The sequence below is a fragment of the Helobdella robusta genome (assembly GCF_000326865.2).
Source record: "Helobdella robusta unplaced genomic scaffold HELROscaffold_52, whole genome shotgun sequence".
NCBI classification, from domain to species: Eukaryota; Metazoa; Annelida; class Clitellata; order Rhynchobdellida; family Glossiphoniidae; genus Helobdella; species Helobdella robusta.
Window position 1 is genome coordinate 266673 of NW_008705269.1, and position 17131 is coordinate 283803.

Here is a 17131-nt window from a genome sequence, read left to right on the forward strand (position 1 = left end):
GCTTCAAAAACAGTGCTATTTCGAATTTTTTGTTGTGAATTGGCGCAAGCAGGACAAACAAAATTCGACACTTTAGATAAAATATTATTTATTTTTAAACAACGTTTGTGACACCCCTGGTTACACTGCTGACACTTGATTGAATTAATACCTACACCAGCTTTACAAACTGAACAGGGCCATCGTCCAGTAGCTGCGGATTGGATGGGTTTACCAGTGTTCGTCATGGTGTTGCTGATGTTGACTTTGAATCCATGTTCCAATCTTCAAACATCTGTGCTGCATTCTGCTCAGACGTGGCTGTTAAAACGATATCATCAGTATATATTAGATTCCAAATGTCACCAGTGCATATCGGTTTTGAGATTTTTTCCATCACAGTTATAAATAGCCTTGGTGAACTCCAACGCCGATGTCAAATGCATCTATGTTTCCAACCGTTGTGCTAACAAGAGTCTTAGTATTCGTATACATTTCCATCACAAGTCAAACAAGATATTCTGGAATGAGTTGTCGACGTAGACTCCACCTGAATTCTTCACAGGGAACTCGATCAAATGCTTTTTCAAGGTCTACAAAAATGTGAGATTGTTGCTGATGCTTTGTGATGCTCTTCTTGCAGTTGCCGAAAGATGTGATTTGCATCAATTGTTGATTTCTCCTCTAGGAAACCAAATTGATAATTTCCAATTGTGATGCACGACGTTAATCTTCTCTCAATGATTTTCTCGACAATTTTCAGGAGTATTCTAACAGACGTATACCCCGATATGATGAACAGTTCATTGGATCATCTTTGCCTTTGTATAGCGGAACAGTCATGCTATAGTTCCATTCAGTCGGCATTGAGCAATTTCTCCACACTTCACGGCAAAGTTGTAGTAACGTTTGGCTACCTGCAGTACCAGATGCTTTTATAATGTCATTTGTGAGTCCAGAGGGCCCTGCTGCCTTTCCATTCTTCAACGCTTTCAGAGCTTCTGAAAGTTCCTCTACAGTGATGTCTAGAATCGGATCTTTGATGGGTGGAGTTGACAATGATAGGATTTGTTTCGTTTAACAGACGGTTAAAGTATTCTCTCCACTGTAGCTTCATCTCATCTTGTTCAAGAACCATCTCATTTTTGTCATTTTTGATACATGAGGCACCAGCTATGTCTTTTTTCGTACGCTTTGCTTGTTTTGCTATACGATACAGAGATTTCATTTGTTCACCTTTGCTTTTAGTGAGCCACCCTTTGCACTAATCTGTCCGAGTCAGTGCGACTTGACGTATTGCATAGTTGTTCTTCTCACGGAAAATTTTATGGTCATCAACAGACTTTGATTTTTGCCATTGCTTGTAAGCAGCTTTTTTTTCATCTATTGCATTTTGTACACTGTCATTCCACCACCAAGTGTCACGTTCTTGCTGACGTTTTGTACCAGTTTTCCTACAAACTGCAGTTTCAGCGTTTATCAAAACGGTTTTGTATGTATTCCAATCTGTACTGGCTTGCGATTGGTGGTCTAACTGTGTTGCGACAATCTGTTGAAATTTTTCTCGATGAATATTGCTTTTCAGCTTCACCTTTTAACTCTCCGATGCATTTGTTTAGACTTGTGTTTTGACAGTTCGACAACCAGGTCTGCCACAAAGAGTCTATGTTGGGCGACACATGATTTGCCAGGTATAACTTTGACATTTTTAATAGCCTTCGGTGTTGTTGCTTGACAGCGAAGAAATCAATTTGCGTGGCTGATAGTCCACTTTTGTATGTTATGAGATGTTCCAACCTCTTTCTAGAATATGTGTTTAATAAACAAAACCCGTAACTTTCAGCAAACTCAAGGATGCGTTTGCCATTTTCATTCCGTTCTCCATAGCCGAAACCGCCATGTACGTTGTCAAAACCATCTGTTTTCTCTCCAACGTGGCCATTGAGATCGCCACCAATCAGGATTGTTTTAGATTTTGGTATTGTTGAGATGGTGTAAGAAAACGCAGCCCAGAAGTCATTTTTTTATTTCTTCTGATTCGCCTGTCTGTTGTGCGTATGCAGAAAAATAATCATTGTTTGCTTTTCTATGCGAAGCTTGATCCACATGAGACGTGAATTAATCCTTTTAATATCTATTACTTCTTGGGCTAGCGGTTCTCTAACAAAAATTCCAACATCATTTTTGGCCGTCTTTTGACCATTCCAGAATAGTTTATATTTTTCTTTGTCTGAGTTGACATGACAAACACCATTCGATTTCTATCGGGTCTCCTGAAAGCAGCAGATGTCAATCCTTCTACGCTCGAACATTTCTGCGATTTCCATGCTGCGGCCAGTCAGTGATCCAACATTGAGCGTTCCAAGTCTAAGTACCATAGAGGGGCCATTCTGAATTTTTCTGCAACATCCATCTGCTATTGCATACTTCCCAGGAATTCTTGGCACCCCTTGACCACTTAAGGCCTGCTGGGAACTAGGGGCCGTTGTTTTACTTTGTGGTGGCATAGGAATAATTTGGGAAAAAGTTTTTACATCCGAACACTTATCCTGACGACAACCACTAGTTATAAGTGGTTTTGCTCAAAAGCACGCAAGGCAGCGTGGATGCAGTTTTATGTCATGCCGAGTACTGTGCTATTATAGAAAGCGATACGACATTAAGAAATTAATTTAGTTGCCTGCAAATTCTAGTAAAAATTAGCAAATAAATGAACTTATCAACATAGTTTAATTGTTTTTTAAAGAAGATTTCGTAGAAAATTCTTGATATTCATTTGCTCATCCTATTTAAAAAATTTTTGAGGTGCGAAATGCGGGCTAAAAATACAATTAAAAAATTGAGTGATTTTGATAATTTGTCTCAAAAAATATATAGCTTGGATCAGATTATTTTTACAATTTAAGCAAAAAATGAAAATTATATTTTTTGCAGTTAAACAAAGCGGGAGCATTTAATTTTTTCTTTTTATGTTTATAATCTACATATGTAAGCGGTTTATAACTGTTTGGTTGTTTTACTATTATTGGCAGTGAAGAGAGCAACACAGATTTTCAATCTTTTAATAACGAATGTATAACGTAACAAATATCTAAATACAAAAATTTAAACGCGAAGAAACACGACACAATTTACAACGAAGTATCTTTTTTTTAACCAGTAACTGAAGACAAACGTTACCTGTTATATCAAAAGCGGCACGCGCAAATAAAATCAAAGCTGATTTCACTGTAAAGTTGTGTTAATCACAAGTTGTGTTAATCACAAGAATTACTTGAAAGCAAAGCAGTTTTCAGAATTATTAATGGGATATGTTACCGAATTATCTCGGGAAATAAAAAAAATTAACAGTTACAAATGTGGTTGACACTTTATTTCAGCTCAATAGAGTTAAAGTTTAAATTCAATTTATTTTTTTTGTTAACTTAAATTTTATATTTTTTTAAGTTTTGGATATTCAAATAGCTATTAAAAGCTTTCTTGGAGTCTTCTACTTTTGTTTTCAAATAAAGTTGAATTGAATTGAACTGAATTGAATATATAGTAAGCAATCACAAACCTGAACTATCAACAAGATATTCAAATATAGTTTTTTCGCCCATTAACTTGGGGTAATTTAACTTGGAAGAATGATTCAACATAAATTCTTGAAGTTTAACTCTACCATCAAGTTCAAGAAGATTTCCAAAACTCCACATTAAGCTGAAAATAAAAATTTTTTGAAGATGGTTTGTTGTTAGATGAGTGGAACGATCCGTCTGCGATCCTATCAATCCTTCCAAAAGATCGATTGCCTATAATCAAAAAAGTTAAAAATTCACACATTATATAAAAGTCACTATTCAAATAAATCAAATCTCATAATCCGTATTTAAAAACAGTGCTTACTGCCTAACTAACGACAACACTAACATATTGTATCAATCAATCAATCAATCTTCGTTTTGCGTCCAGAGACCCGGTTTCCCGAGGTAGGACGTTGTTTTTGCGCCAAATTAGACGATCAGTTGTATTCATTTCATTTAAATTTAGAGCTTTCATGTCTTGCTCGATTGTTTGCGACCAGGACTTCTTTGGACGGCCTTTGGGAGGTATGCCAGGTACCTCAACATTTGCAAGAGAAGTTATGACACTGTTTCCACTTCGTTTGACATGACCAAACCACCGCAGACGGTGTTGCTGGCATTCGTCCTTTATATCATCTAAACCAGCACGACGCAGGATTTCGGTATATTTGATGTGGTCCTTCAGACTTATTCGTTGCATCCATCGGAGCATTTTCATGTCGGTTCGTTAAAATTGTTGTTCCAGTTTGGTTGTCATTGGCCATCTTTCTGCACCATATAACAACACCGGACGTATTACAAATTTATAAAGTCTTGATCGTAGTGGTAGTGGGATGTCACGCCGCATCAATATAGAGGCAAGGAGATGCCATTTATTCCAGGCTGCACGTATGCTTGCTCGAACGGCAGCTAGTATTGTATTGTATAGCATTGTAGTCAAAATAAAATGATCGTAAGGTCAACTTCCAAATTATTCAAAATACTTCTGAGACCGAAAAAAATTCTGACCAATTTTATTAAAATTTGATTTAAAATCATATTTCAGGTTTCCAAATCGCTATTGCTGAATTGCTGAATACTCTGTTTTGAAATTCGCGATCAATAAGTTTTAAAAAATTAACTACCTGTTTTATTTCCATACATTGGAGAACGTCCATTTTTTTAGTTAGATTACCATATCCAAAATTGACAATATCCTGATAAATTTTGTCAAATAGTGCTAACAATATTTCACTCTCACTGGAAGATCGTGTTAACAGCCACCCCTTAAAATAATTTTGTATAAAAAAAATTTTATTTCGTTTAATTGAAAACATTTTTTCAAAATATTTAAATAACGTAAATCATGAACAGTTTAAAAATTAATGAACAAAATAAAGATAAATCGTTTAAATGTAATTTGAAAAATATGTAATTCTGATAAACACCCAAACTTTAAAATAATAAAGCTGCTGGACTAAGGTTAGTCATCGAAAAGCTGATGTATATTCGTTCATATTATTATCATTAAAATATTTAATTAACATTTTCAACTAAAATTATTAACATTAAATTTTGTAAAAATTTTAATATAATTTTGCTTAAACAAAGATTCGCATAAATAATGCTTAAAACCGTGATTTTTACAAAATCTGAATATTTTAAATCTTTAATTTTCTATTGAAAATTCGCATCCGTTGAAATTATGAAGAACAATTATAGTTACTTTGCAAACTGATCTAATATACTGCCATAAACATAGCGTTATAACTTTCCCGGTCGACGACGAGTTCGTTTAATCCCAGTAAAAAATTAAGGCAATATAACTTCCAAATTATCGATTTTTTTTTATTTAGTTATTTTTTTTATTTCATTTATCACTAAATCTGTGATACGTGCGTTGATGTTATATGGTGCAGACACATGGACAATGACAAACAAAATGGAACAACTTCAACGAAAATGCTCCGATGGATGCAACGAATTAGTAAGAAGGACCACATCAAATCTACCGAAATCCTGCGTCGTGCTGGTTTAGATGATATAAAGGACGAATGCCGGCAACATTGTCTGCGGTGGTTTGGTCATGTCAATCGAAGTGGAAACAGTGCCATAACTTCTCTTGCAGATATTGAAGTACCTGGCACACGTCCCAAAGGCCGTCCAAAAAAAGTCCTGGTCGCAAACAATCGAGCAAGACATGAAAGCTCTAAATTTAAATGAAATGAATACAACTGATCGTCTAATTTGGCGCAAAAAGTTGATGGCAAAAAAAACAACGTCCTGCCTCGGGAAACCGGGTCTCTTGACGCAAAACGAAGATTGATTTTTTTACAAAACAGAAGTTAATTAATTAATCAATAATCAACGCTAATTAATTTTACTAATAAAAGTTAATGTTCACAAGCTATCTAATTAACTTTCAGAAACTATCGTTTTCCGAATAACAATTCACTAACGTTTATCGCAAATACAATAAAAATATAACGCAGAGTCAAATATCGCTTTCGACACTAACAATCAATCGCTTTCTAATAACAAATATTTAATAACAACCATTCCACATCTCACATGCCTTTATATACCCGTTTTACTGACGCTTCTCAAACGTCCCAGATATCTCGCAGTCAGAAGGTTATAGTTCTTCCACGAACTGTATGCGTTTGTAGCGACACTAGCGCCTCTGGTGAATATATTTGTGATGGTTATAACAATAGACTAGAGTGAAAATTTGATCAGATCTCATTTCTTTACTAGCAATTTTTTTAAGATGTATCATTAATTAAAATGATAAATTTTTAAAATCAACAACGACATAGCTATGTCTGACAACAAAAAAGATTTTCTTACTATTACAAACGCAGCCTGATTTTCTTTTAATTTAGAAAAAATATTCAACTTCTTCAATATTTTATTAGATATTGGAAACGAAAAAGTCTATCAATTTTTTTCATTTAACATCTGTACGCAAACGCAAGTAATGGTTATTCTCTCTTATTTCATTATCTGGAGGTATCAACGACACACATGTATTAATGACATAAACAAATGAAAACACGCGCTAATTATTATAAAACAACCATAACTGAATTGACTTTTATAAGACATCCAATTGGTTTATTTTGATGACTAACCCTTTTTAAATTAAAAATTCTTCGTCGATAACTTTGATTAGGAATCCCAAACGACTAACCTTTTTAATCATTAACTGTTTGAAGTTTGAACTTAATAATCATTATAATTTCCTTTTGATTTTATACTAAAATTTTCAATCAGTTGTAATTTTCAATTAGTTGTTTTTAGATTTGCTGCTTTAGTCGTTTGTGACTAGTTTGGTAGATCGTTCAGGATTTAATTACTCCAACATTTGAAACTTTTAGAAATAATAGGCCCAAATTTTGTACGAAGGTTTTCATCGGATAATTTCTCTTTTCTCTGGAACTCTCTCTTTTTCTCTGGAACTCTCTCCTTTTCTCTGGAACTCTCTCCTTTACTCTGGAACTCTCTACCTACTTATCTGACTACTCCATCACTTGCGAAGTTCAGAGCGGATCTCATGACCCATCTGTTTTCAAAATTCATTGAGAAGCGCTGTTGAACATCGCGGAAATAGCGCTTTATAAGCTAATTGATTGATTGATTGATTAAATTGGTTGATAAAAGCTTTTTTCAAACATTATAAATGATGTCTTTATGTGAAAAACTCATATTTGAAAAACTTTTTTACAAATCTTTTGTCATAAACTGTCATAACAAATAAAATGACTATTATTTTTCATGTGCCCAAGAAAAATATTTTTATGGCATTGAACAAAATTTTTATCATATTGACATTTAAAAAATAAAAAAATTCACCTGCAAAATTGGTCTCCATTCTAAACACGAAGAACTCATAAAAACCATTCCATTTCTTGATACAGTAGCTGGAGAAGCATTGTCAATATTATGAACCTAATGAAAAACGATTTTATTTTATGGCTTCAAGTAAAAACAAATTTTATTTATTTATTACTTCAAAAATTATTTTGCAGTTAACCGCCATTGGTATGCGATCCCCGTTAGCAAGCGTTAGTTTTTTTGTATCATCTAAAACAGAATTTAAATTTTCAATCCATATCGCATCAACAGGACCATCTAAAACGAGCCACACCGATTCACCTTAAAATATAAGACGTAGTGAAAATTTTTAAAAACAAATTATTAAACTGAGAGCATTGAGATTATCGAACGAGAATATGAAATTAAGTTCGCATTTTGAAGTTAGCAGTAGCGTACCGAGAAAGTAGTTGACAGCCTGCCTTGGTACTATTTTTGGAAAGGACCTTCTAAAAAGATGAAACACAGAGTTTGAGTTTATAGCACGAATTACTACGATAAGAAGATAGTAAGAACAAAATTTGAAAATTAAAAAACTTTAGTTGATGCAATAGAAATTTTCAAAATTTCACAGATATTAAAGTTTTTTTTATTGATAGATATAAAATAGCCATAAGTTTCGTCGTTAGGTTGCCTTTATTCACTTTTATTCATTAAAACCCTGATAGCAGACCAAAATTATCTAAGTCGGTACAAATACTGCTATTACGCCGTGGCCTGGCACAAATAGTGTATGCCCAAAACTCAGTCTCCAAAGTACGCATGGTCAGCTACGACATATCGAATCTCAAACTTTATTTATTCAATCGAACCAAAAAAAGAAATGATTCGAGGAATAAAAAAAAATGAATTCTTTTGTGCTAGGCCACCATGTATCTCTAATTATTTAGAGATACAAGGTGGCCTAGGAATAAATTATATAATTATTATATAGGAATAAAAAAAATGAATTCTTTTGTGCTAGGCCACCATGTATCTCTAATTATTTAATATTTTGTAAATTGCATAACAAAAAATATGTAAATAAAATTTAAAATTGTCACTTAAGACGTCAATTTTAATAAAATAATATTTCCTATGTAATTATTATTTTTACTATCAACGTATATATTATGAATGTGTTAGATGATTTATATAGAAGTTTAGAAAGAGATTTTTCAAAAGCACTGTCAATTTATGTTATAAAGGTAAAATTTCAAACACCATCCACTAATGCTGTAGGTTGATGAAATGAACAACATTTGACATTAGTGTTGCCGTAGCTATTGAATGACCACCCTCTGATCAAAATCTGCTGCACAGGCAACGACGCTTCATTGATGACCATATCAAAGTATTTGGCATTGACGCAGTCTAAATAAAGTATTGTAGATTTTTATAGCGCCTCTATTGAGTTATTTTCAGAGGTTCAGACGGTTAGCAGGAAACGATGTCGGCGTCGATCGTTTTCAAATATTTGATAACATCTGATGCTGAACACTTTGTCACATTAGCAACGTGGTAGAAATTTTCGCCGTTTTTTTCAAGTCGCTCTGTGATGTCGATCCAAAGATAATTTTTGACAAAACAGTTTTTGTTTTTTTGCCAGGAGAATGTTTTTTGCGTGAAACAACTGAAGTTGTCTGTTTCTGTTACTCTAAGTGTATTATTATTTTTAATTATGTTTCGTGTTAGTCGCCGGGAAATTTGTTTAAAATGGTTCTTGTTCTCTAGATGTCTGATTGTTTTGCGCTGAACTGACGTACAATTATTATCAAAAATTCAAATTTCACGCTTGATAACAAACGGATAGATAGATGTAATATCATTCAACATGTCACCATATTTGTCAAGTGTACGCCGTATCTCAGTTTTTATTGAATTATATTGATTTCCAATTCACATTGCATAATTTTGAAAATATTTGAAAAGACAAAGGTACGAAAATTGTTACCAAAATTATTATCAAATATAAATTTGAACGTGTTAATCAACTCCACAAAACCATGTTTTTTTCCTAATAGCCGACGAAACTTCGGTGGAACTGAAAGAGTTTATTTACGATAATTTTTTTTGCAATCAATCATATTTTAAATATATTTATACTGAATTTTAAAATGCTTTATTCCAAAGATAACAAGAAAGTTTGTTAAGCCCAATTTTGTCGGCTGTTCTGTAACAACAAAAAACAGCAACAACAACAGTTGCAATTACTCCAACATCCTCGTAATGCAACTGGGGCGTCGTGCCTTGAATGAAGGGAAAATGGTTCAAAACCTAAATTAAATATCAAGACATCTAGATACAAGCTGTTCAGGTTGGAAAACATCGAACAGAGTTATGAATAACTACAACAGCAACATATATAAATAAATAAATATATATATATATATATATATTGGATTAGGACTGTCAGAAATGCAATAATTGATGAAAATCACAACATATTCGGCATTAGTTAACTTCCAATTTAACTTTTCAATTTTTCTAACGGTTGATCGTAAATCATTTTCAAGTTTCTTTAGTTCAAAACCAAAATTTTTGTTTGTTTTATGCCTGATAGAATAGAAAAGTTTTTTCGGTATTCCTATACCATCTTCGGTGTTCAAATTGATATGTTGTGGTTGTGCCCAGATGATCAAATATTTTTATACGGTGCCTATTTTATACGGTTCTTTGTTTATTCAATGAAAAATCGAAAAGTTAAATTGGAAGTTCACTAACGCCGAACAGGCTGTGATTTTCATAAATAAATATGTATATAAATATATATAAATATTATATAAATAAATATATATATATAATTATAAATATATATATATATAGTTTGGGACGACTCTTTCGTTGATGCCTATTTCATTAAATTTGTATACCCACTCTGCGTTCAAAAGTTTTTTTGATAGGAACTTCAACACCACGCAGTTTTTTGAATTCGTATTTATTTTGCTGAAGACCATGATAAATAAGAAAATAAGATAAATGATAAATAAATAAGATAAATAAGATAAATGATAAATAAGATCTCATCTGATTATATCACTTTCACAAAATATTTCTGACTTGGTTATATCATGCTCCTCCTTTCAGACAGCAGATATCGATGACATCTTTCTAGGAGTGCCTGGTATCGATTAGCCAAACACATAGTCTTACAGAATTGCAGCTAATTTTATTAAAAACCTACATTGCGTAAATGATCGTGCTGAAAGAGATGTATCATTAATTCAAAAATTCAATGAATCAACTAAAGATGAAGTACAAAGGCAATTTTTGTTACAGGTAGTCGAAAAACACCGTAAGGAATTTGTGAAATGTAATCAGACTGAATTGGTCAATATGTAAATATGTAAAATTGTTTGTAGTTTGTAATTTTTGGTCTATATTTAATAACATTATTTATACAAAATGTACTTGAATTATCATTTTCATTATGGTAAAATGGTCACCCAAACATTAACCTCTTAAATTTATTTGATCGCTCTGAAAAAATATGTGATGTTCCTTTAAAAACAAAAACTTCCTAGAGGGTCAGACTTCAACATTTGAAAAAAAAATTTTTGTGACCCCTTAATAAGCGGCCCTCGCAGCAAAACCTTTGCCAACCCCTGCCTAAATCAAATATCCAGCGTTACTGTAGTAACGAATTATACAGATATTTTAATATAGCTTTTTTCACTTTAACGATTCTATGACCGATTTTATTAGGCAAACAGAGAACTAGTTAATGGAAACATAGATGAAACAAAACAGGACACAAAAACTGATGTTGATGATACAACAATAAATTCATGGATATATAAAAATGAAAAAGAGTTTTTTCATATTAAAATAACATGTGTATTTTTGATTTTTTGTTATTAAATATCAAACAATATTTTACAAGTTTTTCTTGTTCTTGAATAATAAATTATACGTTTAAAATGGTCTGGAAAGTTCTTTAAATATTTGTTTATTTATTTGTTAGATTATTGCAATTGTTTCTTGTATGTTTGTTTGTTTGTTTGTTAGATTACTGCATACATTTGTAAATTCAATACAACATTTTTCCGTAATTTTGGTGATTATTTGTTTTGTTATCATTCACGTAAATTCTAAATTTTTTGGGCTAAATAATTCCACAGGCTTTCATCCCAATCTTATATCAATCGGGCTTAAGTTATTTTATAAGTAATACGATACAAAACTCTTTTGTGGTTTAAAAAATTTGGTACAATTTATTAAAAACTCACAGATTGTTTTAAATAAAAAAAGACGTTTTAGTCTGATCCGCAAAGTTCCGAATCTCAGATCTATATGCATCTTATCATTTATATTTGAATTCAAATAAAACCAAAAGTTTAGAATATTTTAATTTAACTGTTTTAATCATTGCGTTTTTTCTCTTTTCAGTCATTGCTGTAATTTTTTAACCAGAAGATTTTGCAGTAGATAATTTTACTTTTTTTTATATCCATCTTAACCATTCGTAAAAATGCAAAAAAATCGTCTAAAAGATTTCCACACCTAATCAACTAAAAAAGGAACGCTGAAAGTACTGGAGAAAAATTAAGTAAAAAAAGAATGAATTTCACAAAATAATGAATTAATACTAAATTTTTATACTTTTTTTAACTTTCAATGTTTTTCTCCACAAAGATGAAAAAACACCATCCGTCCAATCATTAGAAGCTACGTCAAGTCTGCCAAACATTTGAGAAGCGGTGATAGCTTTTGGATTCATTCTCATTTCTTTGTGTGGTTGTCCACAATCTGTCATTGATCTCATAAGCGTATAAATGCAACATGTTTTACCAGCTCCTGATGGTCCTAGTGTCATCATTCCATGTCTCACTCTCTGGGTTTCAAATAACTGAAAAAATATGAACGTTAAAGTTATACGTATGTTTATTTTTTGATGTTGAAGTAACTTTAAAACTTGTAATATGCCTGTTAGATCGAGTTGGAAAAAATCAAAATTTGTACAATCTAAATTTTACCAATAAGTGCAATGTATTGCGCTGTTACTGTGCGATGGGCCTGTTCGGATACTGTCTGTCCAAAACTCAGACTATCATACGCCATGCGTGTATGAGTATAATGTAGAGAGCCTCGCGCGTGCATACAAAATATGTATGTACGTTGTGTGGTATGGGCACTGCAGTCTTTAAAAGTCTTTATTATTAGATGATCTATATAGCGCCCATTAAAAGGTTCTCACAGGCACTTTCCACGTATTTCAAACCTATTGTTGAAAAATGAATGTCTTCAACTGCCTTTTAAAATGAGAAAACGACAAACTGCGATCACGCAAAGTTAGCGGAAGATTATTCCACACCTTTACTCCACAAACCATAAAATTTCATGATCCTAATTTCAATGCTGTCATCGGCTGCACTAATAAATTACAATCATCTGATCTTAGATCAATCCTCTGACCAATAGTTGATTCGTACAGAAACCTTAGAAAAATATTGTGGTGCCAACCCATTCAAGCTTTTATACATCAAAACACATATTTTAAACCATATTCTTTTATAAACAGGCAGCCAATGCAAATCCCGAAGGACCGGGCTCATGCGATCAAACCATTGCCCACCAACAATGACGTTTGTTGCTAGGTACCAATTGGTATAATCTGAGTTTTATCCTGATTCATTTTTATTCCATTTTGAGCCATCCACACATCAACAGCATTTAAACAATTTAGTAACTTGTCAAATAAATTATTCAACTCACATACAGGCGAGACAGCAACCACCTGAATGTCATCAGCATAGGCATAACTTTTTAAGTTAAATTCTTTTATTATATCTAAAAACAATAGCTGTATACAGTATAAAAAGAAGCGGACCCAACACAGATATTTGACAAAATGTTATTATAATATACTTGATGGGTACGTTTATAAAAATATGACTCAAAAAATACCAACACCAAATCACATACACCATAATCAAAATTCAACCTACGTATGAGCACTGCATAATCAACACAATCAAATGCGGCACTCATATCAAGCAGTGTCAACAAAGAAACATTGCCACTATCAGATGCTTCAAGAAGGTCTGATAAAACGCGCAACAAAGCTGACTGTGGAATGGTGTCGCATATATATATATATATATATATATATATATATATATATATAATATACTACATATATATATATGAAAAACAAACATATATATATTTATATATTTATTTATATTTATATAGGTATTTAAGAAAATAAACTCAAGAAAATAAACAAAACAAAACAAAAATGGTTATAAAATTAACATCAACAAAACAGTGCATAGTTATTAGTAAAAGCAAAACCGTCCCGATCTGCTCGTAATCACTAATAGTAAACATGTGAAACAAGTCAACAGTTTCAATTATCTCGGAAGTCTGATTACCCCAGGTATCAAAAGAAGAAATGCTATGACAAAAGATGCATATTCTAAAATGAAAAACATCCTCACCTACAGTAAAATCAGAATATCAACAAAATTAAAACTCTTAGGGTGTTACAGTTTTTGTGTGCTAACTTACGGCTCTGAGTCCTGGACAATTTCTAAAAAATTGAAAAAAAATTAAGGCTGAAGAATTATAAAAATAAGTGGACCTCTCATACTTCGAATGAAGATGTATTAAAACAGTCCGGTTATGAAAAAAAAGAGGAAATTACTGCAGACAGTCCGACGGGGGCAATTAAAGTTTTTTTGTCACATCTTGTGGAACAAAGAATGGAAAAGATAACAACTATTAGAAAGATTGCAGAGAAAAGAGATCGCGGTCAACAACGAATAACATTCGTGAAGTCCTTGTGTCACTTGCTGAATATCATCACAAATTTTCATTTAACCATATTTCATTAAACGCGATGCTTATATTATTGTATTTTATTTTTTATTAAGATTTTCTATTCTGTAAACTGAAAACTATACCAAATAAATATACAATGTCAATAAAGAAAACCAAAATAAAAGTTAAAGTTCGAGGTTAGTGTGCAGACTTGTTCCTGCCAGTGCTGTGACCACGTACGAGGGGATACTGTTTCAACTTCTTCACTTGACAACAATGTAGAATCCTTCGAACACTGGTGTTATGTGGAGTTGACTCCTTCGGTTCCAGCCGTCTTCTGTACCACTATTGTACCACCTGTGCTTTACCCAACCGACTAACGTTGTTGTTACGTTGAAAGGCAACTACTTCGTTCGCCACCCTCCAACGCAACAGATAACTACTTCGTTCGCTACCTTACGTTTGTCGTCGTTGAGCTCGTAACAACCCCGTACCGTATTTCCAGCTCTCCCGTATAACCACTGAATAACTACCACCCACGTACCAACAAATTAAACTTCTCCCAATAATACCTTACCAACCAACAGCTATTTCACCAACCACGTTTGCGTGTCCAATTTCTCACCAACAAAAACGCCAACTCTACCAACTAATTTTCTACAATGAAATTAACCAACTCGACCAACTAATTTTCTACAATAAAAATAACTAACTTTACCAACCAATTTTCTACAATAAAATTAACCAACTTTACCAACCAATTTTCTACAATAAAATTAACCAACTCTACCCTACCAACTAATTTTCTACAAAAAAAATTAACCAACTCTACCAACTAATTTTCTACAATGAAATTAACCAACTCTACCAACTAATTTTCTACAATAAAATTAACCAACTCTACCAACTAATTTTTCTACAATAAAAATAACCAACTCTACCAACTAATTTTCTACAATAAGAATAAACTTTCTTTCTGTCTGACGAGACCGGCCTTTTTTTACACGACGCGCCGTCCTACCCCGCAGCAATAATATAATTAAATGATGCGGCGCTCAATATCCACCCTTGAACCGTGACATACCTCCTCCCCAACAGTTGAATATTCTATGGGGTAGAATATTCACTCCTGTGTGTGTCTGTTACTTCTCCATCCTTATCCGGCTTCTCCGCAAGCCTGGTGAGAAAGTCAGCGGCGTTCTTGTTTCCCGCGCGGTATTTGATGTGTATGTCAAATTCTTGCATGGCTAACCCCCACCTCATCAACTTTGAACTCTTAGGAACTACATCCGTTTGATACGTTAAAGGATTATGGTCTGTGTATACATGGATTGTCGACATACAGATCCATCCTCTGAACTTCTGTAATGCCCACAAGATGGCATATGCCTCCTTTTCAATGGTAGCCCACCGACGCTGTGTATCCGACAGTTTCTTGCTAGCGAACGCAATGGGGCGTTCTTTTCAAGACTATCAATTTGCAACATGCCACCGTGTAGTCACTACCGTCAGTGATTAAACCAAACGGTTGGGTGTAATCGATGGTATGTAAACCTCCAACATTTTTCAGCTGATGAATTACTGTATCCAAACTACGTTGATGCTCTTGTGTCCACGTTACATACCCATTACCTCTCTCTTTCGTCAATTCCGTTATGTTATCCAAAGTTCTGGCTAGATGCGGGATGAAATTGTGGAAGTAATTCAGAAATCCTATCAATTTTCGTACTTCCTTCTTCGTGGTTGGGGGTCGGATTTGATGTAATTTTTGCAACTTTAGTGGATCCATATCAATGGTACCCGATCCCACCAAGTGTCCCAAAAATGGTATCCTGGCCTGTGCAAAACGACATTTTTCTATATCAAACGTTAGGCCAGACTGCTCCACCACCTCAAAAAAAAACTTCTGAAGCACATCCTGAACATCAGGTGTAGGAAAATCATCTCTCTCAGAATGTCTATTCACATATCGGTAGTCAACGGCCAACCGGACAGTGCCATTTTTCTTCATGATGCAAACAATGGGACTGGCCATTGCACTGTTTGACGGAATAATGATACCCTGCTCCAACATCATCTTTAATTGTTTCTCAACTTACGGTTTAAGTAATTCTAGTATTTTGTATGCACGCAACCGTTGCGGTCGAAACTTGTCATTCACTCTGATACTATGCTGTACGGCTGAATTTAATCCCACCCGAGGTTGGAATATCTTCGCATGGATTTTCACTATCTCCATCACTTGTTTCTTTTGTACATCTGATAAATGAGTTATGCTCTCCATCTGTCTTTGTACCATGTTCACCTCCTGTGTGCTCTCCGGCTCATATGAATGTAGATGACCGATGTCCTCTTCATCGTTCCTTAGAATGACACAATTATTCAGAGCAACTTCCTCGATCCGTTGGTTATACCTCCGTATATGATTCACATGGACATGGTGTTTTTGTCCTTCTAATTCAACTATGTATGAATGTGGGGATTTTACTCTCACAATGGTACCAGGCCTTTGCCATTTGTTACACCATTTGTTCCTCCACATCGAGAGAACTAGAACTATGACCATGTCCCCCAACTGAAATCTTCTACGTAAGTTATAGTGATGAGCGTACCGTTGCTGTTCCTTGTCAGCATGATCCTCCGCATAACCATGCGCGACCTCCAAGTTGTGTCGTAACTCTTTCAGGTATACATCAGGTTGTTTTCCTAGGTTTAGTGGCAAGCAGCGTTCTCCCACCCATGATTCTTTTAAAATCATTAAAGGACCCCTAGGCAATGTTCCATACAACATGGTGAACGAGCTAACATGAGTGGTCGCTGAAGGTTTCTCTCGAAGAGCCCACAAAACAAATGGTAACATACGATGCCAACTCCGAGGATGATCTTGCGCCAACTTCTGGATCATACCCTTTAACGACTGGTTACATCGTTCCACCACTCCTGCCGCTTCCGGATGTCCCGGTGTATTGAATCGAGGACTACATCCC

At 33.9% G+C, this 17131-nt stretch overlaps 1 protein-coding gene across 1 annotated transcript in view; it reads right to left on the reverse strand.

The window, feature by feature from the left end:
• Nucleotides 1-17131, reverse strand: part of HELRODRAFT_86536 (hypothetical protein) — a gene marked incomplete at both ends in the record, with an annotated part of 69325 nt that overhangs the window by 22145 nt on the left and 30049 nt on the right. The window contains 5 exons of the mRNA XM_009027932.1: nt 3539-3773; nt 4670-4810; nt 7380-7475; nt 7537-7682; nt 11982-12228. Coding sequence (XP_009026180.1) covers nt 3539-3773; nt 4670-4810; nt 7380-7475; nt 7537-7682; nt 11982-12228 — 865 coding nt within the window. The remainder of the gene's footprint in view (nt 1-3538; nt 3774-4669; nt 4811-7379; nt 7476-7536; nt 7683-11981; nt 12229-17131) is intronic.